The sequence below is a fragment of the Nerophis lumbriciformis genome, linkage group LG24 (genome assembly GCF_033978685.3).
Source record: "Nerophis lumbriciformis linkage group LG24, RoL_Nlum_v2.1, whole genome shotgun sequence".
Classification (NCBI taxonomy): Eukaryota; Metazoa; Chordata; class Actinopteri; order Syngnathiformes; family Syngnathidae; genus Nerophis; species Nerophis lumbriciformis.
In genome coordinates, this window is record NC_084571.2 from 9326915 (window position 1) to 9351321 (window position 24407).

The 24407-nt window shown below is 39.0% G+C and overlaps 1 protein-coding gene across 1 annotated transcript; it reads right to left on the reverse strand.

The window, feature by feature from the left end:
• On the reverse strand, positions 1 to 22791 carry gas7a (growth arrest-specific 7a). The gene is made up of 10 exons (XM_061981487.1): positions 22584 to 22791; positions 13829 to 13918; positions 13608 to 13723; positions 11205 to 11279; positions 11065 to 11143; positions 7132 to 7263; positions 5943 to 6066; positions 3369 to 3448; positions 3204 to 3302; positions 1 to 788 (listed from the first exon to the last, which is right to left on the reverse strand). The coding sequence occupies exons 1-10, from the start codon at positions 22704 to 22706 to the stop codon at positions 675 to 677; spliced, it is 1032 nt and encodes a 343-aa protein (XP_061837471.1). The 5' UTR covers positions 22707 to 22791; the 3' UTR covers positions 1 to 674.
• Positions 22792 to 24407: the final 1616 nt, after the last annotated feature.

The window sequence follows — 24407 nt, forward strand, 5'->3', positions numbered from 1 at the left end:
TTGACTTTTCCAAGAGGAGCTTTATTATGGACGCCGCATTCCAGTGTGGACTTTGAGGTCAGCGAAACATTCCAAAGATGTCACCACAAGAGGGCAGCAGAGAGCAGCGGGACACGCTGAGAAGACAACATTGAATTTACAATCACAAATTAAAACTTTTTTTTTTTTAAACATCGCGACAGAAGAAGGAGACGAACGCCACAAAAGCAAATGTGGACAGACACGGACATGCAGTCACAGATAAAACCAGCAGGGGGCGCCACTGGGCGGTCATCTCTGTACAATTAGCAAAAATAAGACAAATGCTGGAGAATAGATCAAGAACACTTTAGGCACTCAAAGGTGTTCCCGTGCTTTTTCCTGCACACTGATCCCGTTCCCGAGCAACTCCAACCTGGTCTCTGAGGTTCCTGCAGTTGAAGGACGCGTCCACAAGCAAGCATGCGCTTCCACCCACAAGAAAATAGTCTTCATATCCAAAATAACGACAGGATTTGTTCATACAAAGAAGAAAACATCACAACAGCACGACATGTCTGATGATACTCAAGCAGATGTACATGGAACATGCTGGTACTGGTTCTGGTACTGGGACTGGTACTGGGACCACTTCCTTTCCTCATGCGCCGTCCCTGGATCAGTGTTAGCGGGCGTGCTCACGCCCCGGCGTGGCTTCAGAGGTCCAAGTCCACGGGCCGCACGTCGCCCGTCTTGTTCTCTTTGACCCAGAGCTCTCGGTCCTTGGCCGGGTCCACCGCCTGCAGCAGCTGGTCCACCGGCTCCACCGTCTGGAGACAGGAAAGTAGTGCAGCCTTCACAACATAAATGTGTTCCCACGCTCCAACCATTGCCATCACTCAGACATTTTCAGGTGTGACAAAGTCTCTCCTTCGCTTCAATCAATTAATATTCGTAATTAATCATTCATGAAATAACACAGAGATGCTGAAAGTTCAATTAACAGCTGCTTGTGATTTTTTATGAAACATAAACATAAAGCTCAAGTCTTCTCACGCCGTGCTTGAACACGTGGGTCTCATTTCCAAGGTAAATACAGTAAGTCAGTAAATAAGTAAAGTAGAAGTAAAGTAGGGGTAACCCCCCCCCCCCCTAGAGGGGGGGGGGTTACCCACATATGCGGTCCTCTCCAAGGTTTCTCATAGTCATTCACATCGACGTCCCACTGGGGTGAGTTTTTCCTTGCCCGTATGTGGGCTTTGTACCGAGGATGTCGTTGTGGCTTGTGCAGCCCTTTGAGACACTTGTGATTTAGGGCTATATAAATAAAGATTGATTGATTGATTGATTGATATAAATAAATAAGTAAAGTAGAAGTAAATAAGTAAAGTAGAAGTCGAAGTAAATAAGTAAGTAATTGAAATCACGCTGTGGTTGAACATGTCGGTCTCAGGGCTCATGTAAATAAATAAGTAAATAAGTCAGTAAATAAGTCGGTAAATAAGTAAAGTATAAACAAACGAGTAAAGTAAAAGTAAATAAGTAAAGTAGAAGTAAATAAGTATTTGAAACTCACGCCGTGGTTGAACATGTCGGTCTCATGTCTCAGGTAAATAAATAAGTAAATAAGTCAGTAAATAAGTAAGTGAATAAGTAAAGTAGAAGTAGAATTAAATAAGTAAAGTAGAAGTCAATAAGTAAGTAATTGAAACTCACAATCTCATGTCTCAGGTAAATAAATACGTAAATAAGTCAGTAAATAAGTAAAGTAGAAGTATAAATAAATAAGTAAAGTAGAAGTAAATAAGTAATTGAAACTCACGCCGTGGTTGAACATGTCGGTCTCATGTCTCAGGCAAATAAATAAGTAAATAAGTGAGTAAATAAGTAAGTGAAGAAGTAAAGTAGAAGTAGAATTAAATAAGTAAAGTATGAGTAGAAGTCAATAAGTAAGTAATTGAAACTCACAATCTCATGTCTCAGATAAATAAATACGTAAATAAGTCAGTAAATAAGTAAAGTAGAAGTATAAATAAATAAGTAAAGTAGAAGTAGAAGTAAATAAGTAATTGAAACTCACGCCGTGGTTGAACATGTCGGTCTCAGGTCTCAGGTAAATAAATAAGTAAATAAGTCAGTAAATAAGTCGGTAAATAAGTGAAGTATAAGTATAAACAAACGAGTAAAGTAAAAGTAAATAAGTAAAGTAGAAGTAGAAGTAAATAAGTAATTGAACCTCACGCCGTGGTTGAACATGTCAGTCTCATGTTTCAGGTAAATAAGTCAGTAAATAAGTAAGTGAATAAGTAAAGTAGAAGTAGAATTAAATAAGTAAAGTAGAAGTCAATAAGTAAGTAATTGAAACTCACAATCTCATGTCTCAGGCAAATAAATACGTAAATAAGTCAGTAAATAAGTAAAGTAGAAGTATAAATAAATAAGTAAAGTAGAAGTAAATAAGTAATTGAAACTCACGCCGTGGTTGAACATGTCGGTCTCATGTCTCAGGTAAATAAATAAGTAAATAAGTGAGTAAATAAGTAAGTGAAGAAGTAAAGTAGAAGTAGAATTAAATAAGTAAAGTATGAGTAGAAGTCAATAAGTAAGTAATTGAAACTCACAATCTCATGTCTCAGATAAATAAATACGTAAATAAGTCAGTAAATAAGTAAAGCAGAAGTATAAATAAATAAGTAAAGTAGAAGTAGAAGTAAATAAGTAATTGAAACTCCCGCCGTGGTTGAACATGTCGGTCTCAGGTCTCAGGTAAATAAATAAGTCAGTAAATAAGTCGGTAAATAAGTAAAGTATAAGTATAAACAAACGAGTAAAGTAAAAGTAAATAAGTAAAGTAGAAGTAGAAGTAAATAAGTAATTGAAACTCACGCCGTGGTTGAACATGTCAGTCTCATGTTTCAGGTAAAAAAGTCAGTAAATAAGTAAGTAAATAAGGAAAGTAGAAGTATAAATAAATAAGTAAAGTAGAAGTAAATAAGTAAAGTAGAAGTATAAATAAACAAGTAAAGTATAAGTAAACAAGTAAAGTAAAAAAAAAAAGTCAATAAGTAATTAATTGAAACTCACGCCGTGGTTGAACATGTTGGTCTCATGTCTCAGGTAAATAAATAAGTAAACAAGTCAGTAAATAAGTAAGTAAATAAGTAAATTAGAAGTATAAATAAACATATAAAGTATAAGTAAATAAGTAAAGTAGAAGTAGAAGTCAATAAGTAATTGAAACTCACGCCGTGGTTGAACATGTCGGTCTCATGTCTCAGCGTGGTGTATTGGCGCAGATGTTGCTGGATCCACTCGATGCGATCCACCTCCAGTTTCTCCAGTTCCTGATGATGACACACCTGCTGCTTCTAACGGCTCCTGGTGTTATGATAGTGATTGTTTGTGTTTACCATGCTGGTGGTCACCATCTCCTCAAACCACTTGGACTGAGTCTGGTTGTAAAGGTCCACACAGCGCATCAAGTCATCTCCTGGACCACACACACATACACTTCTTCAGTGTCGATATCCTCATCAATATCATAATCAATATCATCATCGATGTCATCATCAATATCATAATCAACATCGTCAATATCAACATCATCAACAATGTCATCATCAATATCATCATCAACATCATCAACAATGTCATCATCAATATCATAATCATCAATATCATCATTATTCATCATCAATATCATCAGCATCATTAATATCATCATCAGTATCATTATAAATGTCCTAATCAATATTATAATCAACATCATTACTATCATCATCAACATCATCAAAGATGTCTTAATCAATATCATAATCAACATCATGAATATCATCATCAACATCTTCATCATTATTCATCATCAATATCATCTTTAACATCATTAATATTATCATCAATAGCATTATCATGATTCATCATAACGATAATAAATATAATAATCAGTATCTTTAATATCACTGTCAATATCATCATTATTCATCATCACCATTATTCATCATCAAGATTATTATCAGCATAATCGTCAATATCATCATCATTATTCATCATCAAGATTATCAATATCATAATCGGCATAACTAACATCATCATCAATATCATCATAGTTATTCATCATCAAGATCATCGTCATTAATTAATCTTCAATATCATCATCAATATCATCAATTCTTCAACAATAACATCATCATTAATTCATCATCAATATCATCATCATCAGCATCGATAATTTTTATCATCATCAATTCATTATCACTATATCATCAATATCATTAGCATCATCATTACGATCGTCATCATAATTCATCAACAATATTATCATCATGAATTTATCATCAATATCATCATCATGAATGCATCATTAATATCATCATCATCAATTCATCATCAGCGTCATTAATATTATCATCATTATTTCATCCTCATCATTATCATCATTAATATCATCATCAACAATTCATCATTACTATATCATCAGCAGCATCATTAAGATCATCATCATAATTCATCAACACTATCATCATCGTGAATTTATCATCAATATATCATCATAATCATCTTCATCATCAATATCATCATCATCAATTAAATAATTAATCATCACTATATCATCAATATCATCATCATTAATATTATCATCATCAAATGATCATCACTATATCAATATCATCATCATCAACATTATCACTATATCATCAATATCATTAGCATCATTATTAAGATCGTCATCATAATTCATCAACAATATCATCATCATGAATTTATCATCAATATCATCATCATGAATGCATCATTAATATCATCATCATCAATTCATCATCAGCCTCATTAATATTATCATCATCATCAACTCATCATCACTATATCATCATTATTTCATCCTCATCATTATCATCATTAATATCATCATCAACAATTCATCATCACTATAGCATCATTAAGATCATCATCATAATTCATCAACACTATCATCATCGTGAATTCATCATCAATATATCATCAAAATCATCTTCATCATCAATATCATCATCATCAATTAATCATCACTATATCATCAATATCATCATCATTAATATTATCATCATCAAATGATCATCACTATATCAATATCATCATCATCAACATTATCACTATATCATCAATATCACTAGCATCATCATTAAGATCGTCATCATAATTCATCAACAATATCATCATCATGAATTTATCATCAATATCATCATCATGAATGCATCATTAATATCATCATCATCAATTCATCATCAGCCTCATTAATATTATCATCATCGTCAATTCATCATCACTATATCATCATTATTTCATCCTCATCATTATCATCATTAATATCATCATCAACAATTCATCATCACTATATCATCAGCAGCATCATTAAGATCATCATCATAATTCATCAACACTATCATCATCGTGAATTCATATATCATCATAATCATCTTCATCATCAATATCATCATCATCAATTAATCATCACACTATCATCAATATCATCATCATTAATATTATCATCATCAAATGATCATCATTATATCAATATCATTATCATCAACATTATCATCATTAATATCATCATCAACAATTCATCATCACTATATCATCAATATCATCAGCAGCATCATTAAGATCATCATCAGAATTCATCAACAATATCATCATCATGAATTCATCATCAATTTATCATCATCAATTTATCATCATCAATATCATTTTCATCATCAATATCATCAGAAATGTATCATCATAATTTTATCATCGATATCATCATCATTCATTTACCATCAATATCATTATCGGTATCCGTCATCATTAATTCATCATAAATCAATCAATATCATTTTCATTAATTTACAATCAATATCGTCATCATTAATCATCATCAGCAGCAGCAGCAACAGCACACGTAGTGGCCAGCAGAGGGAGCTAACGAGTGAGTTATGTCATTCATTCATCTGGCTACGACATGTGACCTGCTTGTGTGGATTTCCTGCGAGCCTTTTTGATGTCTTCTTCTGTCTTGTTGCTTAGCTTGATCTCCAGCTGCTGCGTCTTCACTTCCAGATCTTTCTGACGGTCTGCCAGAGCTTTGCGTGCCTTTAGGGACGAACACACACACACACACACACACACACACACACACACACACACACACACACACACACGCACACACACGCACACACACATAAAAAACATAAAAGGAAATGGAGTACTAAGGGCCTGATCTGCTGAAAGTTTGCGTGTACTAAAACACGTGCAAACGTGATCGCACTAAACTTGTGAGCAGAGGATTGCATCTCTTTAGTGAGCAGAATAAGGAGTGCAATCCATTTAGCGTGTCTGTCTTCATGACTATGCAAAATGTATGATAATCATCAAAACGCCCACAATACTGTGAGGAGAAGATGCAAATATTTAGCACACGCAGTGTGATTTATCAAGACTAAAACTGTACTGCGGGAGGTGTTTTGCATCTTTATTTAGTACATCGCATGCAAACTGTCAGTTGTCGGAGGCGATCACGCTAAAACTCTGCCAATATATATGGACTGTCAAAAACTAAAATATTAGACATATTGTCTATTCAGCAATATCATTTTATAATTTTAAAGCTGCTCGAATGACTTAAGCGTCGGATTCAAACAAATCCAATGGATTAATGACATGTGTAAGATACATTATTAACATATCTTTTGTGTGATTAAAAAAAAATTCTTGCAACATGCATTTTCTCGCGCCCGGAGCGCACATTTCAGTGCTAAAAAAGAACAAAAAAATGTTCCATTGTAGATGCACTGCAAGACTGTGTCTAAAATTCCTATACAACGTGATACATTTTGTGCATGTGTTCGATAACACGAATGTACAGTAAATGAGTGTCTTCATGGTGAGACCCCATATAGTACACGCAAAATCCACATTTAAATAAGGCGGTCTGCACCAGTTATTGATTGTACACACAGTCTTAGTAGATCACACGCAACATGCCCACTAATTCTACGCACTATTTTATAGTTTGCACACGCTAATAGTACACGCTATTTTATAGTTTGCACACGCTTTTTAGCTCCTGGTGTCTGGGTCTCAGTAGACCAGGCCCTAAGTGGAGTACACAGGTACACTACTGGAAACACAGCCCCTCCCTCCATGTCGCAAGCGTACTTTGTCCACGCTAGCGTAGCGACTAGCCAGCTGCTTCCTGAGGTCAGCGATGTGATGGTCGTATTTCTTCAGGTCCTTCTTGAAGTGGTCGCTTCGGAACGTCAACAACGGTTTCTCCACCTCAGAGTGAAGCTGCCAAGATGATGAACATATTCATGTATTCATTAACACATGTGTCATGTGTTCATTAACATGCCATATTCATGATTTCATTAACGTAGTAATGTGTTCATTAACGGAATTATGTATACACTAGCACAGATATGGATTTATTAACATTTTTATGTTTTCATTACCTTATTCATGTATTCATTAACATATTAATGTGGTGATTTACATATTGATGTGAACACTAACGAATGAATGTGTGTTCATGAACTAACTCATGTGTTCATTAGCATACTCATGTGGTCATTACCCTATTAATGAGTTAGTGAACATACTCATGTACCCATTAACATATCCTTGCGGTCATGGACAAATTCATGTGTTCATTGACACATTAACGTGGCCTTCACCCTATTTACGATTATAATGCATTAATGTGTTCATTAACAGAGCAATGCGTTCATTAACGCGGTAATGTGTACACTAGACCATGTATGGAATCATTAACATATGCATGTGTACATTACCTTATTCATGTATTCATTAACATGTTCATTTGGTGATTTGTATATTAATGTAATCATTAACAAATAATGTGTGTTCATTAATTAAACCATGTGTTGATTAACATATTTGGGTATTCTATCATCTATTCATGTGCTCATCAACATATGGGTCATATGTTCATTAGCATACACAAGCGGTCGTTAAGATATTCATGTGGATATTACCCTGTTAACGAGTTAGTGAACATACTCATGTATCCATTGACATAGCGATGTGGTCATGAAAAAAATTATGTATTCATTAACACATGCACGTGGCCCTTGCCATATTTATGAATATATTGTATTAATGTGTTCATTAACAGAGTAATGTGTTCATTAACACAGTAATGTATACACTAGCAAATGTATGGATCCATTAACATACTGATGTGTTCATTACCTTATTCATGTGTTCATGAACATGTTCAATGGTGATTTGTATATTAATGTGATCAATAAGTGTGTGTTCATTAATTAAACCATGTGTTCATAAACATATCCAGGTATTCATTAATATATTTATGTATTCATCAACATATGTGTCATGTGTTCAATAGCATACAGAAGCGGTAGTTAACATATTAATGCGGCTATTACCATATTAATGAGTTAGTGAACATACCCATGTATCCATTGACATATCGATGTGGTCATCATCAATTTCATGTATTCATCAACATATGTGTCATGTGTTCACTAGCATGCACAAGCGGTAGTTAACATATTCTTGTGGCTTTTACCCTATTATTGAGTTAGTGAACATACTCATGTATCCATTGACATATCAATGTGGTCATGAACAAATTCATGTATTCATTAACACATGCACGTGGCCCTTGCCGTATTTATGAATATAATGTATTAATGTGATCATTAACAGAGTAATGTGTTCATTAACAGAGTAATGTGTTCATTAACAGAGTAATGTGTTCATTAACGCAGTAATGTATACACCAGCACATGTATTGATTCAGTAACATATTGACAGAGGTGGGTAGTAACGCGTTACATTTACTCCGTTACATCTACTTGAGTAACTTTTGGGATAAATTGTACTTCTAAGAGTAGTTTTAATGCAACATACTTTTACTTTTACTTAAGTATATTTATAGAGAAGGAACGCTACTTTTACTCCGCTACTTTTATCTACATTCAGCTCACTACTCGCTACTAATTTTTATCGATCTGTTAATGCACGCTTTGTTTGTTTTGGTCTGTCAGACAGACCTTCAAAGTGCCTGCCTTACTGGTGACGTTTCACTTCGTTCCACCAATCAGATGCAGTCACTGGTGACGTTGGACCAATCAAACAGAGACAGGTGGTCACATGACCTGACTTAAACAAGTTGAAAAACTTATTGGGGTGTTACCATTTAGTGGTCAATTGTACAGAATGTGTACTGCACTGTGCAATCTACTAATAAAAGTTTCAATCAATCAATCAAAAGTGTGAAGGAAAAAATATACTTTTTTTATTTCAACCGTACATCCCGTCAAAAGCCTCAAGACTGACCGCACATGAGGACGTTCCTGTCTTCACAATAAAAGTGCCGCTCCATCGCGCCTGCGCTTTCAAAACAAGAGTCTCCGAAAGCCAGCGCAAACAAGCTAGCAAGCTACGGAGTTTGACGCCAATATATTTCTTGTAAAGTGTATAAAAACGAATATGGAAGCTGGACAAATAGGATGCCAAAAACCCACCACTTTCATGTGGTATTAGACAGAAAGGAGGAACTTTTCTTCTCCTCCATTTGAAAACGTGGACATTATCATCACTACTGTCTGATTACAATCAATGCAAGTCATCAGAATCAGGTAATACACCAACTTATATTCTAGTCTTCATTAAAGAAAGGAATCTATATGTTAAACATGCATGTATATTCATTAAAACACCTTTAACATGTAAACAAAAACAGCAAAATAAATACATATAAATGATATACTGTATATATCAATGCATATGTATATATATATATATATATATATATATATATATATATATATATATATATATATATATATATATATATGAGTGTGTATGTTACTCATCAGTTACTCAGTACTTGAGTAGTTTTTTCACAACATACTTTTTACTTTTACTCAAGTAAATATTTGGGTGACTACTCCTTACTTTTACTTGAGTAACAAATCTCTAAAGTAACAGTACTCTTACTTGAGTACAATTTCTGGCTACTCTACCCACCTCTGCATATTGATGTGTTCATTACCCTATTCATGTATTCATGAACATGTTCATTTGGTGATTTGTATATTAATGTGATCAATAATGTGTGTTCATTAATCAAACCATGTGTTCATTAACATATTTGGGTATTCATTAATATATTCATGTTTTCATCAAAATATGTGTAATGTGTTCATTAGCATACACAAGCGGTGGTTGAAATATTCATGTGGCTATTACCCTATTAATGAGTAAGTGAACATACCCATGTATCCATTGACATATCGAAGTCGTCATGAACAAATTAATGTATTCATCAACATATGTGTTATGTGTTCATTAGCATACACAAGCGGCAGTTAACATATTCATGTGGCTATTACCCTATTAACATGTTAGTGAACATACCCATGCATACATTGACCTATCGATGTGGTCATGAACAAATTCATGTATTCATTAACAGATGCACGTAGCTCTTGCCCTATTCATGATTTAATTAATGTGTTCATTAATTAAGTAGTGTATACACTAACAGGTGTGTATTCCATAACATACTAAAGTGGTCATGACCCTATTCATGTGTTATTGAATATACAGTATGTATCCATAAACATATATATGTGGTCATGAAAAAATGAATGTATTCATCAGCACATTCAAGTGGCTCTTGTCTTATTAATGATTTCATTAATGTACGAATGTGTTTATTAACTAAGTTGTGTATACGCTAACACACGTATGTATTTATTAACATATTGATGTAGTCATTATCCAATTCATGTGTTCATGAACATATTCACGTGGTGATTTGCATATTAATGTAGTCATTAACAGATTAATGTGTGTTCATTAACTAAACCATACATAGTCATGCTTTCATTACCATATCCATGTGTTTGCTAACATATTCATGTGGTCATGAACGTGTTCATGTGATCATTAATATACCCATGTACTCGTTATCACATGTAAGTATCTACTGGCACATTCATGTGTTAATGACCACATGAATGTGTCCATTGACATATATTCATACGTTCACGAACACATTCATGTGTTCATCAGGCGACTGCGGCCGACGGTCACCTTGTTGGAGAACTTGAGATGAACTTCGGCTTCGTCATGAAGACTTTTCTTCAGCTGAGTCCACGCCTCTCCCAAAGTGCTGAGGAGAAGAAGGAGCAGGTTGTGGACTGCCACACCTGACTACAGGACAGACGACTCACCCTTCTTCCTGCACCGCCAGCGTGCTGAGGGACAGTTTGGACAAGTTCTTGGCGTACTCCTCCTCCATCTTTATTCTGGAACACAACATACCGTCTTTTATGTCTGCAACATGTTTCAACACGAGGAAAAGGAAGGAAGATGTTTGGGTATCCTGTTCACCATGAAAGGTGAAGATTTGCTACTAGGGGTGTCCCGATGCGATACCGGTCCAATATTGGTAGTGACATCGGTCTGATATCAGATATAACAGCCAGTTAAATGTCCTCCAATAAGCACACACTTTCTTCTATTTTACTAAAGTCATTTACCAAAGGTAAATATGTTAGGCTATAGGCTACTGGGAGCTAGCAGCTACACAACAGCTAAGCACACAATAGCACACAAGCTAAACATGTGGAGCAATAACAATTGAACAATACTGCAGTGTGAAACAGCACTTTTGTCAATATAAACAAGTATCAAATAATCATAGTTGCATATTAATTACAATATATATATAAAACCAGTGAAGTTGACATGGTATGTAATTCGTAAGTAAAAACAGAATATAATGATTTGCAAATCCTTTTCAACTTATATTCAATTGAATAGACTGCAAAGACAAGATGTTTTGCAAATAATCATTAACTTAGAATTTAATGGCAGCAACACATTGCAAGGGGCATTTTTACCACTGCGTTACATGGCCTTTCCTTTTAACAACACTCAGTAAACATTTGGGAACTGAGGAGACCAATTTTTGAAGCTTTTCAGGTGGAATTATTTCCCATTCTTGCTTGATGTACAGCTTACGTTGTTCAACAGTCTTGCTACAATAAGCAGGGGCGGCCATGATAACGTTGCTTGGATGGCAAAATATGTTGCTCCAAAACCTGTATGTACCTTTCAGCATTAATGATGCCTTCACTGTTGTGTAAGTTACCCATGCCATGGGCACTAATACACCCCCATACCATCACAGATGCTGGCTTTTCAACTTTGCGCCTATAACTATCCGGATGATTAAAGGCCTCACCTTTTCTCCTCCAAACATATTGCTGGGTATTGTGGCCAAACAGCTCAGGCCTTTAATCCCAGGAACACCATCCCTACCGTCAAGCATGGTGGTGGTAGTATTATGCTCTGGGCCTGTTTTGCTGCCAATTGAACTTGTGCTTTAAATGGGACAATGAAAAAGGAGGATTACCTCCAAATTCTTCAGGACAACCTAAAATCATCAGCCAGGAGGTTGGGTCTTGGGCGCAGTTGGGTGTTCCAACAGGAAAATTACCCCAAACACACGTCAAAAGTGGTAAAGGAATGGCTAAATCAGGCTAGAATGAAGGTTTTAGAATGGCCTTCCCAAAGTCCTGACTTAAACGTGTGGACAATGCTGAAGAAACAAGTCCATGTCAGAAAACCAACAAATTTAGCTGAACTGCACCAATTTTGTCAAGAGGAGTGGTCAAAAATTCAAGCAGAAGCTTGCCAGAAGCTTGTGGATGGCTATCAAAAGGGCCTTATTTATTTAAAAAATGGATAGCTGTTGATAGTCCAACTCATACTGACTGGTGCACACAAGCTATGGAGATGATATCAGTAGAACAAACTGCATTTAGTTTAGATAATAATGAGTCATATATTGGAATATGGGATCCATTATTTAAATTTGTTTCAACTAATAAATTAACCAAAATACGACTTATTATATCTTTGTGGAAAATGTTGGACGCGGTGTGTTGTCGGGCTTATGGGATGTGATGCAAGTGTAAGCCACTATGACACACTATTGGTCATTTCTAATTTTTTTTATTATTTTTTATTAATGTTTTTAATGATGATATCAATGAGGTTTTTTTTTAATCACTGCTATCTTGAAATTGTTACTAATATTGATGCTGTTGTCGTTAATGTTCATTTTTGTTTCACTACATTTGGATTTGTGTGTCCTCAATTGCTCTGTTTATTGTTGTTCTTAATGTTGCTGGAACGGGTTTGGTTTTGGAATTGGATTACATTGTTGTGTATTGTTTTGTTGATTGATTAATAAATTCATTAAAAAATTTTTTTTAAAAAAGGTGCCTTATTGCAGTGAAACTTGCCAAGGCACATGTAACCAACTATTAACAATGCTGTATGTATACTTTTGACCCAGCAGATTTGGTCACATTTTCAGTAGACCCATAATAAATTCATAAAAGAACCAAACTTCATGAATGTTTTTTGTGGCCAACAAGCATGTGCTCCAATCACTCTATCACAAAAAAATAAGAGTTGTAGAAATTATTGGAAACTCAAGACAGCCATGACATTATGTTCTTTACAAGTGTTTGTAAACTTTTGATCGTGACTGTATATATATATATATATATATATATATATATATATGTATACATATATATGTATATAGGATGTGTTTTTACCGCTCATGGATGAACTCCGCCATCTCCTTCTGCATCTGTTTGCCCTTCAGCTGTTTCTGAAGGAGAACCTCGAAGCCCGCCACAGACGTGGCCCCCTGGGGGTCCTTTTTGTCCGTCTGGAAAACAGTAAGTGACCTACGCATGTGACCTCTCTTATGTGACCGACATAAGACAGACGGTGACCAGAGGACACGTTAGACAAGATGGCGAGTCGCTCTCACCCAGAAGTAATCGCAGTAGCTCCATTCGTTAGGCTTGAGCAGCTGCTGCTCGGGTCCTTCTCCGGGAAGCGGGAATGTCACGCCGTTGATCTGCGGCCAGCGGAGAGAGACAGGAAGTGGGAGGAGACGATAACATAAAATATTGATGTAATCATTGGAGTATCGACTATGTACGGCTCTTGTCCTTGGTATCGTTACAGTCGATGTCTGTGTAGACCCACCCTTTTGTTTACAATTAGGAGCGCTAGCTTGCTGTTAGCGGTTAGCTATTGTATCCTCCACCGGTGTGTAGTGAAGCATGTTTAGCTTGTCCTGCAGGGATGATACTTGTAAGAAACTTACTTTATTTGTCGCCATGAAGCCGAGGTGATTTAGAAGTAGCTAAAACACTGCCGACTGCGGATGGTTCTTAGCCTCTGGCTTGCTAGCCATGTTTAAAACACCTCTCCCTGAGCGGCGCTTCAGTGTGAAAAGCGTCACCTTTATTGTTCGTTTTGAAGCCAAAATATGTCCATTCTCCCTCTTATGTCTCCACAGTTTGTCTGCTTGTAAGTACACCGTGCGTGTGCGTTGCCTAACATGCGCCTCTTGCTTGTTTTACCAGCAATGTCACGACCTGGAGACGACACGCCACCATGTCCGGGATTTTTTTTAAAGTACCGGTATTTTTCAGATGCAGTATAGTACCGATTTTTTATTCATTAGCATACAACCCTAACACACGCACACATACACATGCACCCAATTTTGGTGAACATTAAATTCATTAAAGTGTTGAAAACAAGTCATGAATTAATTTCTGTTTTACTTTCAACACTGAAATATCAATACATCAACTTCAGGTCTATTTGTTTCTTCATAATTAAATTTATATTTTATTCCTTTTTTGTAAAAAAAACACAAAATATGCAACAATTTCCCTCCCCAATAATGTTCAAACTGGAATATTTGATATGAAGTAATTGGATATATATCAATATATATCAATATATATATATATATATATATATATATATATATATATATATATATATATATATATATATATATATATATATATATATATATATATATATATATATATATATATACATATATATATATATATATATATTAAAAAAAAAAAAAAAAAAAAATATATATATATATATATATATATATATATATATATATATATGTATATATATATATATATATATATATATATATAAATAAATGATAAATGGGTTGTACTTGTATAGCGCTTTTCTACCTTCAAGGTACTCAAAGCGCTTTGACACTACTTCCACATTTACCCATTCACACACACATTCACACACTGATGGAGGGAGCTGCCATGCAAGGCGCTAACCAGCACCCATCAGGAGCAAGGGTGAAGTGTCTTGCTCAGGACACAACGGACATGACGAGGTTGGTACTAGGTGGGGATTGAACCAGGGACCCTCGGCCACTCTTCCACTGCGCCACGCATATATATATATATATATATATATATATATATATATATATATATATATATATATATATATATATATATATATATATATATATATATATATATATATATATGGTCATACCAGATTATAGTTATTATTGTAATTAAAATATACAATAACATGCAAGCAAATTACAAGAATAAAAGTATGGTTAGAGTGTCCGCCCTGAGATTGGTAGGGTTGTGAGTTCAAACACCAGCCGAGTCATAACAAAGACTATAAAAATGGGACCCATGCACTCAGCATCAAGGGTTGGAATTGGGGGTTAAATCACCAAAAATAATTCCCGAGCGCAGCCACAGCTGCTGCCCACTGCTCCCCTCACCTCCCAGGGGGTGATCAAGGGTGATGGGTCAAATGCAGAGAATAATTTCGCCACACCTAGTGTGTGTGTGACATTCATTGGTACTTTAACTTTAACTATAGCATGTAACCAAATTAAGAACAGTCAGAACATGCCCTCTCATTGACACATCTTACATCTCGGTGTGCTACACTGCCCCCTGGTGGAGGCTCGTGTGTTGCTAGTTGTCACAGGAGAAGTGACCTGGACAAAGTGCTTGAAGGGGAACTGCACTTTTTTTGGGGGGGGGGGGGGATTTTGCCTATCGTTCACAATCATTATGAGAGACAAGAAGATAAAAGGTTTTTTTGGGTTGTTTTTGTTTTTTGCATTCTAACAGAGGTGGGACCAAGTCATTGTTTTGCAAGTCACAAGTAAGTCTCAAGTCTTTGCCCTCAAGTCCGAGTCAAGTCCCGAGTCAAGACAGGCAAGCCCCGAGTCAAGTCCAAAGTCAAGACTGGAAAGTCTCAAGTCAAGTCCTAAGTCCTGCATTTTGAGTTTCGAGTCCTTTCAAGTCCTTTTAACCACAGACTAATATATTAACACAGATTGTGTATGCTTTTCAAACGCTGTATTTATTTATTAAAACAAGTGCATTTTAAATTGCAGGAAAGAAAATTGTGCTGACATTGCACTTTATAATAGCACTATTAACCAGTCATTTTAAACATTAACTCATTCCTTTACAGAACAAACACATTGAAAAATAAAGTGCAAATGTACTTATTTGTACAAAAGTGTTAACATTGAAAAAACATGACATATACGTGAACATAACAAAAAAGTTGTACTTTTTATATGTCAGGGCCCTATGCTGCATTGCATTTGCAAAAGACCAAATTAGCCAAGAGTCTGTCAGTCATTTGTGCACGATGGGGGCGTAGTATGATGCCACCATGGCTGAAAACTCGCTCCACTGGAGCACTGGAGGCAGGCACTGCCAAGACTCTCATGGCCACTCGGAACAGTGAAGGAAGAGTCTTCATGTTCAATGCCCAGAACAAAAGGGGGGAGAGAGTTGTTTTGGGTTGGTGCACTACTTGTAAGTGTATCTTGTGTTTTTTATGTTGATTTAATTAAAAAAAGAAAAAGAAAAAAAATTTCTTGTGCGGCCCGATACCAATCGATCCACGGACCAGTACCGGGCCGCGGCCCGGTGGTTGGGGACCACTGAGGTAAACAACCAACAGTATGTCAGAAAGCTAGCTAAAACGGTACACATATTCATAATATAGTATACATTTTAACTGACCTTTATTTGACTATTTTTGTCTTTTTTTAGGTGGCTAAAATACGCGGTGCTGCTGACCGCCGTCTAACGTTACGTGTGATATATTGACTAACGTAACCCTGCTTAAAAAAAATCACTGAACAAAAAGTATGAATAAGGTAGTGAACTGCAACAGATTCCCGTGTTTGCAATAACGTTATAACGTTAGCAGTGAGTTTACAGCCTCACTGATTTAACTACACAGCAAATAAAAGTCACGTTACTTAGCCAATAAACGTTATCTTTCATTCAAAACTTACCGTTCTTTGTGCAACTTCAAATGCCGGACGAAGTTGGAAGTTGTTTCCTCTCCATCAGTAATTTTCAAACCGCATGTGTTGCATACTGCAAACCGTTTTGTGTTGACCACCTCGTAATTTTTATACCCAAACAAAATTATTTTAGGTATCATTTTTTGTTCACTGGCGTGTGGTTTGGACATGTCTTCTTCCTTGGTTGTCCTGCAATTTGATTGGATGAATGCTGTGTGATGAAAACAAAGTAGATCTAATTTGATTGGCTGTTGTACTGAGACCACACCAGCTGACACACGCAACGCTGATAGACAAGTACACAATGAAAAATACGGGGCGCTCCCGAATAACTTTTTCATCTTTGGGTTTTGGGGAAAGTAGCAAGTCATGTCAAGTCATGTCAATTCAAAAGGCTCAAGTCCAAGTGAAGTCACAAGTCATTGATGTTAAAGTCTAAGTCGAGTTGCAAGTCTTTTTACATTTTGTCAAGTCGAGTCTAAAGTCATCAAATTCATGACTCGAGTCTGACTCGAGTCCAAGTCATGTGACTCGAGTCCACACCTCTGCATTCTAACATATAAAAATGGTCTCGCTCTTGGTGGCTAGCAATGCAACTAATGGGAACAATCGATTCTACCTCTAAATCACTTTAAAAATGCATTAAAAAACCGTCCACAATACTTCATTTGCATTCCGTAACCTGTATAATAACCAAGCGGGGGACATTATTATTCGACTTTTTAATGGTTTTGTTTGCAATATTATTTTTAAAATGTGCCGCGGGCTGTTAAAAAAAAGGTCCCCGGGCACACTTTGCACACAATGGATCTACAATGTAACATTCTTACATAGAGCGTACATATGGCAGTTGTGCTTTTATTGTGGTATTCCCTGTGTCCACCTGCCTTTCGTGTTTTGTCTGGTGGTGGCAAGTAGTCTAATTATCATACTTGCCAACCCTCCCAGATTTTCCGGGAGACTCCCGAAATTCAGCGCCTCTCCCGAAAACCTCCCGGGACAAATTTTCTCCCGAAAATCTCCTGAAATTCAGGCGGAGCTGGAGGCCACGCCCCCTCCAGCTCCATGCGGACCTGAGTGACGTGTCAGCCTGTTTTCACGTCCGCTTTCCCACGATATAAACAGCGTGCCTGCCCAATCACGTTATAACTGTAGAATGATCGAGGGCGACTTCTTGATTTCTTATGTGGGTTTATTGTTAGCGATTTCGTTAACGTCCTCCCAGCGCGGCAACAACACACAACAACAGCAGTCACGTTTTCGTCTATATATATATAATTTTATATATATATATATATATATATATATATATATATATATATATATATATATATATATATATATATATATATATATAGCTAGAATTCACTGAAAGTCAAGTATTTCATATATATATATATATATATATATATATATATATATATGAAATACTTGACTTGGTGAATTCTAGCTGTAAATATACTCCTCCCCTCTTAACCACGCCCCCAACCACGCCCCCGTCCCACCTCCGACCACGCCCCTGCCTCGCCCCCGACCACGCCCCCTACCCATCCCCCACCTCCCGAAATCGGAGGTCTCAAGGTTGGCAAGTATGCTAATTATTAAGTCCTGGAAAACGTTCTTTGTGGTGTTGAGTTCTTTATTCTGTTTCACTACCTCCTTGTTTGCTTGCTGCTAGCTTCCACGCTAAAGGCGTCGTCATGCTACAACGTCCCCGAGGGCCGAGCACGTGACTTTCAATTCCCTGCAAAAACTTGAGAGAGAGGAAGCGCAAGTCTCATTGACTAGCTACTTAGCTTTGTGGCTGTCACGGCTAGTTACACTAGGTCGTGCCTTTATGTTGGATTTTGTGAGTGTTCGCCGGTGTTTTGTGTTAGTTCCTGTCCTGCGGATTTAGTTTGGCGCCTCTTCCGGTTTTGTTGGGTGTTTCCCCCTGGCTGCTTCACTTCTGTCCCGGAGCATTTCCCCTCACCTGTTTCCTGTTGGTGATCAAGACCATTTAAGTTGATCCTTTTCCCTACCTTCATTGTCGGGGACATTGATGATTTATTATCTGTTCTACTTTGTGGACGCCGTCTGCTCCACATTTCATAGTAGGTGTTTTTTGCTGCGTTCCTGTAACGGTGGCGAGGACGAGGAGGCATGATGATGCGGATTGTTCTTCCGACGATGACAGCAGGAACTCCGGAGACAACGTGCAGGTAGGAGATGATTGTTTTTCATAAATCATAAACGAAAACAAAACGAACAAAACAAGCGAAGACAAGGAGAGCGTGCCAAACACACAGGGAATTTGGGGCGGTACGGCGTAGTGGGTAGAGCGGCCGTGCCTCTTGACATCCAAATCTCTGCCGTTGTGTCCTTGGGCAGGACACTTCACCCTTGCCCCCGGTGCCGCTCACACCGGTGAATGAATGATGACTGAATGAATGATAGGTGGTGGTCGGAGGGGCCGTAGGCGCAAACTGGCAGCCTCGCTTCTGTCAGTCTACCCCAGGGCAGCTGTGGCTACAAATGTAGCTTACCACCACCATGTGTGAATGAATGATGGGTTCCCACTTTTCTGTGAGCGCTTTGAGTATCTAATAATAGAAAAGCGCGATATAAAATCTAATCCATTAGAGAATGCCTATAGCTAGTGGAATAGCTCACAAGGAAACACTAAGACGGGACTTAGCGTAAGACGCACACAGGGAGCTAGAAAACATTGAACGTAACAGTTGCATAAAGCAAACAAAAGCACCAGGACGAGTGAGGCGAAAAGGCAGGACTAAAAAGCTCTCTGATTAGTGCTCAGGAACAGGTCAGCGTCCTGAACACTAATCAGAGGCAGGTGAAAACAATCTGCAGTCATGGCAACTAAAACACAAACCTAGGGGTGCTCAAAACAGGAACTGAGGGAGTCAAAAACTAAACATGACCCGGGCAGCGGATCATGACACATCTTGGTTTTCGTCTTCGGGTTCTAGTTTAACAAACTCCTCCTGGGGACTTTGACTGAATGAGTCACGGTTAAAATTACAGCTACTACACATATTAGCAAAAATTAATCTTGAACACATTTTTCCCAAACCGTAAAATGTGGGCTTTGCTCCGACGGTTTTCGGCCATTTTTTCAGCGAAAAAAAGGGGTCGTATATTAACAAACTCCTCCTAGGGACTTTGGCCAATTGAGTCGGGGTTAGAATTACAGATACCAAACATGGAGGTGATGATATATTGCGAACAATTTTTTGCCTACACCATAAACTGTGGGAGTGGGATTCCAAACATTGATTCGCCACAAAACACGAAACGTTAATAACTCGGCTCCACACATTAAGATCTTGCCTTTACGGTACAGGGGGAAGAAGGAGACGGCACAGATGAATGGACGTCTAGGAGTGTTGAGCGAGGTGCGGAAGTCAATGGAGGGCAGATCATACACGAAAACAAAACAAACAAAATAAGCGGACACAAGGAGAGCGTGCCGACCACACAGGGAATGCCTATAGCTAGTGGAATAGCTCACAAGGAAACACTAAGACGGGACTTAGCGTAAGACGCACACAGGGAACTAGAAAACATTGAACGTAAAAGTTGCATAAAGCAAACAAAAGCACCAGGACGAATAAGGCGAAAAGGCAGGACTAAATAGCTCTCTGATTAGTGCCCAGGAACAGGTGAGCGTCCTGAACACTAATCAGAGGCAGGTGACACTAATAAATAACCATGGCAACCAAGGAGACACAAAACCGGGGTGCTGAAACAGAACTTAAACAACAAGTGAATCAAAACGTAAATAAACTATGATGCGGGCAACGGATCATAACAGTTCCAGCATTTGGTTTTGTGTCTTTCATAGTCTGGCCGCTTGGAGCACTTCCCTTTTGCTCTCGCCTTTTGTTTTGTGCTTCTTTAATGAGTAAATACCACGTTTTACTTCACGCTGCTACCTCGCTTATCTGCATCCTTAAAATCATATAATACGACGCCTCGCTTGACAGTGGCTTGTTGGAACTAATCACTTTAGTTTTCCACCTGGCTCCCGAAACGTTGCAGAAGTCACCTGCTTCACTTTAGTATTCTAACACAGAGGGAAAGACAGTAAATGAAAGCAACGGCAAAAAGCTTTGTTTTTATGGCCGGAGATAAACGCAGTTTTATCTTTCTGGTAAATGTTCGACCAAAAGCTAGGCTGGTGTGACGCTCATGTTGTGCCGTGAGGACAGAGGAGCTTCACACAACGCAACAGTGTGATGTTTAACATTGTTTCAGCCTAATGAGCACCGGACACCTCCATCCAACATCCCATAATGTCCCTGTGGACCACGAGCACATGACTAAGCCGCTTACATAATCGCACACACACACACACACACACACGCAAATGGAGACTCACTCGGCTTGTGCACAACATAAGTGGACGACTCAGTCGGCGCTAACGTGTTCATTTTCTGCCTGACAGGTCAAATTGACGGGCAGCGGTTGCCGTGACAACTTTCAACATGCGAGGAAGGTGTGCTGACGCGCCGTCGTCATCTGTTCAGCTGAGGGGCGGAAGGATGCCACTGTTGCTAGGCAACATTACACCTGCCCTCCTGACGCCAGAAAACAATCTGTTGCCTCCTTTTCGTGTCTTCATCATCCCCGGGATTGTGTAATCACACACACACACACACACACACACACACACACACACACACTACTACTACGACTACTACTACGACCCCCACCCAAGCAACAAGTAACCAAGGAGACTCGGAGACACGTCCCACCGTGAAGGTGAGGACAAGGTTACGACTCCATCTTATACCTCAGGGTCATGCGTGCGTTTCCATGACAAGAGTGTGTGTGTGAGCGCGGGTGGGGGAGGGGGGGTAGTGTAACGTGAGTCGCGACATGGTGCACAAAAACACCTGACGTCATTGACTAACGTGTGTGTGTTGTTTGAAGCTTGTTGTGTTTGTTCGATGAAGCTCGGCTTCTGCGTTTGTCGCCATGGAAACTGGACTTGCTGCATCTTTTCTGCGAACGACGGCTGCGGGTCACTAACCCCCCCCCCGTACACGCACACGCACACGCGCACACACACACACACACACACACACACACACTGCAACGCAACAAAACACATATTATTGTGTCTGAGGCGTCATGTGACACTGAAGAAAAGTCATCAAACGTCAGGAAGAAACACAGCAGTAGGCAGCAATCCGTGCACACACACACACACACACACACACACACACACACACACACACACACACACACACACACACACATTAAAAATCACACGCCCCCCGGCCCCCACACACACCCCAACCCCACCCCCAACATGAGGAGCTCAAAGACGACAACAGCATCTCCACAACGGAGAACAAGAAGTACTCACCGTGGTCTTGGTCTCCTTCACCTCGTTGACACGCCTCCTGGCGGGCGACACGGGGCCAGGCGGCTGGGGGGCGAGACAGGAGGGGTCGTCAAAACTCTCCTCGGTGTCAAAACTGCCCTCCATGCTGCTCCTGCCTGCTTCTCCTCTGCCTCAGCCCACGCTGCCTCGCTCGCTCGCGCCAGGCTGGGCTGGGGGGGGCAAGCGGAGAGGAGGGGTGTAAAGGGGTGGGGGTCCTTGGCAGTGTGTATGTAAGCGAGAGATGGGGGGCGGGGGGGGGGTTGTTTAGGGGCCTGTGGCAGCGTGACGAAGTGTTGCTGACCTGTCAGGAGGAAGGCGGCAGTGTGACGGATGCTGGTTGTGTGGGGGAGAGGGGGGGTTTGAGGGGGGCAGGCAGGTTCCTCCCACAGACCCAAAGATGTCCAAGTGACAAGATCAGTGGCGAGCCGGGGTCACGACGACACGAAACACGCGCGACGGCAGGAAGAGAAAAGACGCGGGAAGAGGAGGAGCCACACACACACACACACGCACACCCTCAGAGAGCGTGGGGAATGGAAAATGGATGCAAGTCGCGCTTTAAACGCCTAATTGTAACGTTTGGGGGGGGGGGGGGGGGGGCTGAGAGGATAAAAAAGGGGAGAAGCGATCACAAGATCGAAAACATGCAATCATGCCTTACATCGGCATTACCTCAGCATCACCTCAGCATCAGCATCACTTCAGCAACCTCATCACCTCAACATCAGCATCACTTCAACATCATCATTACCTCAGCATCAGCATCTCCTCAGCATCAGCATCACTTCAACATCATCATTACCTCAGCATCAGCATCACCTCAACCTCGCCTCAGCATCAGCATCATTTCAACATCATCATTACCTCAGCTTCATCGTCACCTCAACATCACTTCAACATCAGCATCCCCTTAACATCATCATCACCTCACCATCATCTCAGCCTCACTTCAGCGGCATCATTACATTAACATCATCTCTGCATCAGCATCACTTCAACATCAGCATCATTTCAACATCATCATTACCTCGGCATCAGCATCACCTCAACATCACCTCAGCATCAGCATCATCATCACTTCAGCTTCATCATCACCTCAACATCACTTCAACATCAGCATCCCCTTAACATCATCATCACCTCAACATCACCTCAGCATCATCATCATCGTCTCAGCATCACTCCAGCATCATCATTACATTAACATCATCTCAGCCTCAGCATCACTTTAACATCAGCATCCCCTGAACATCATCATTACCTCAGCATCACTTCAGCATCATCATCACTTCAGCGTCAGCATCACCTCAACATGACTTCAACATCAGCATCTCCTTAACATCATCATCACCTCACCATCATCTCAGCCTCACTTCAGCGGCATCATTACATTAACATCATCTCTGCATCAGCATCACTTCAACATCAGCATCATTTCAACATCATCATTACCTCGGCATCAGCATCACCTCAACATCACCTCAGCATCAGCATCATTATCACTTCAGCTTCATCATCACCTCAACATCACTTCAACATCAGCATCCCCTTAACATCGTCATCACCTCAGCATCACTTTAGCATCATCATCACCATCTCAGCATCACTCCAGCATCATAATTACATTAACATCATCTCAGCATCAGCATCACTTCAACATCAGCATCCCCTAAACATCATCATTACCTCAGCATCACTTCAGCATCGTCATCACTTCAGCATCAGCATCACCTCAGCGTCGGCATCACCTCAAAATCACCTCAGCATCACTTCAACATCAGCATCCCTTTAACATCATCATTACCT

Coding starts and splice junctions, on each gene's coding strand:
- gas7a (XM_061981487.1), bottom strand. CDS start 22,706: ATGGAGGGCAGTTTTGACACCGAGGAGAGTTTTGACGACCCCTCCTGT. Junction 13,724..13,828: donor GCTACTGCGATTACTTCTGG/GTGAGAGCGACT, acceptor ACTGTTTTCCAG/ACGGACAAAAAGGACCCCCA. Junction 6,067..7,131: donor GCTACGCTAGCGTGGACAAA/GTACGCTTGCGA, acceptor TCGTCCCTAAAG/GCACGCAAAGCTCTGGCAGA.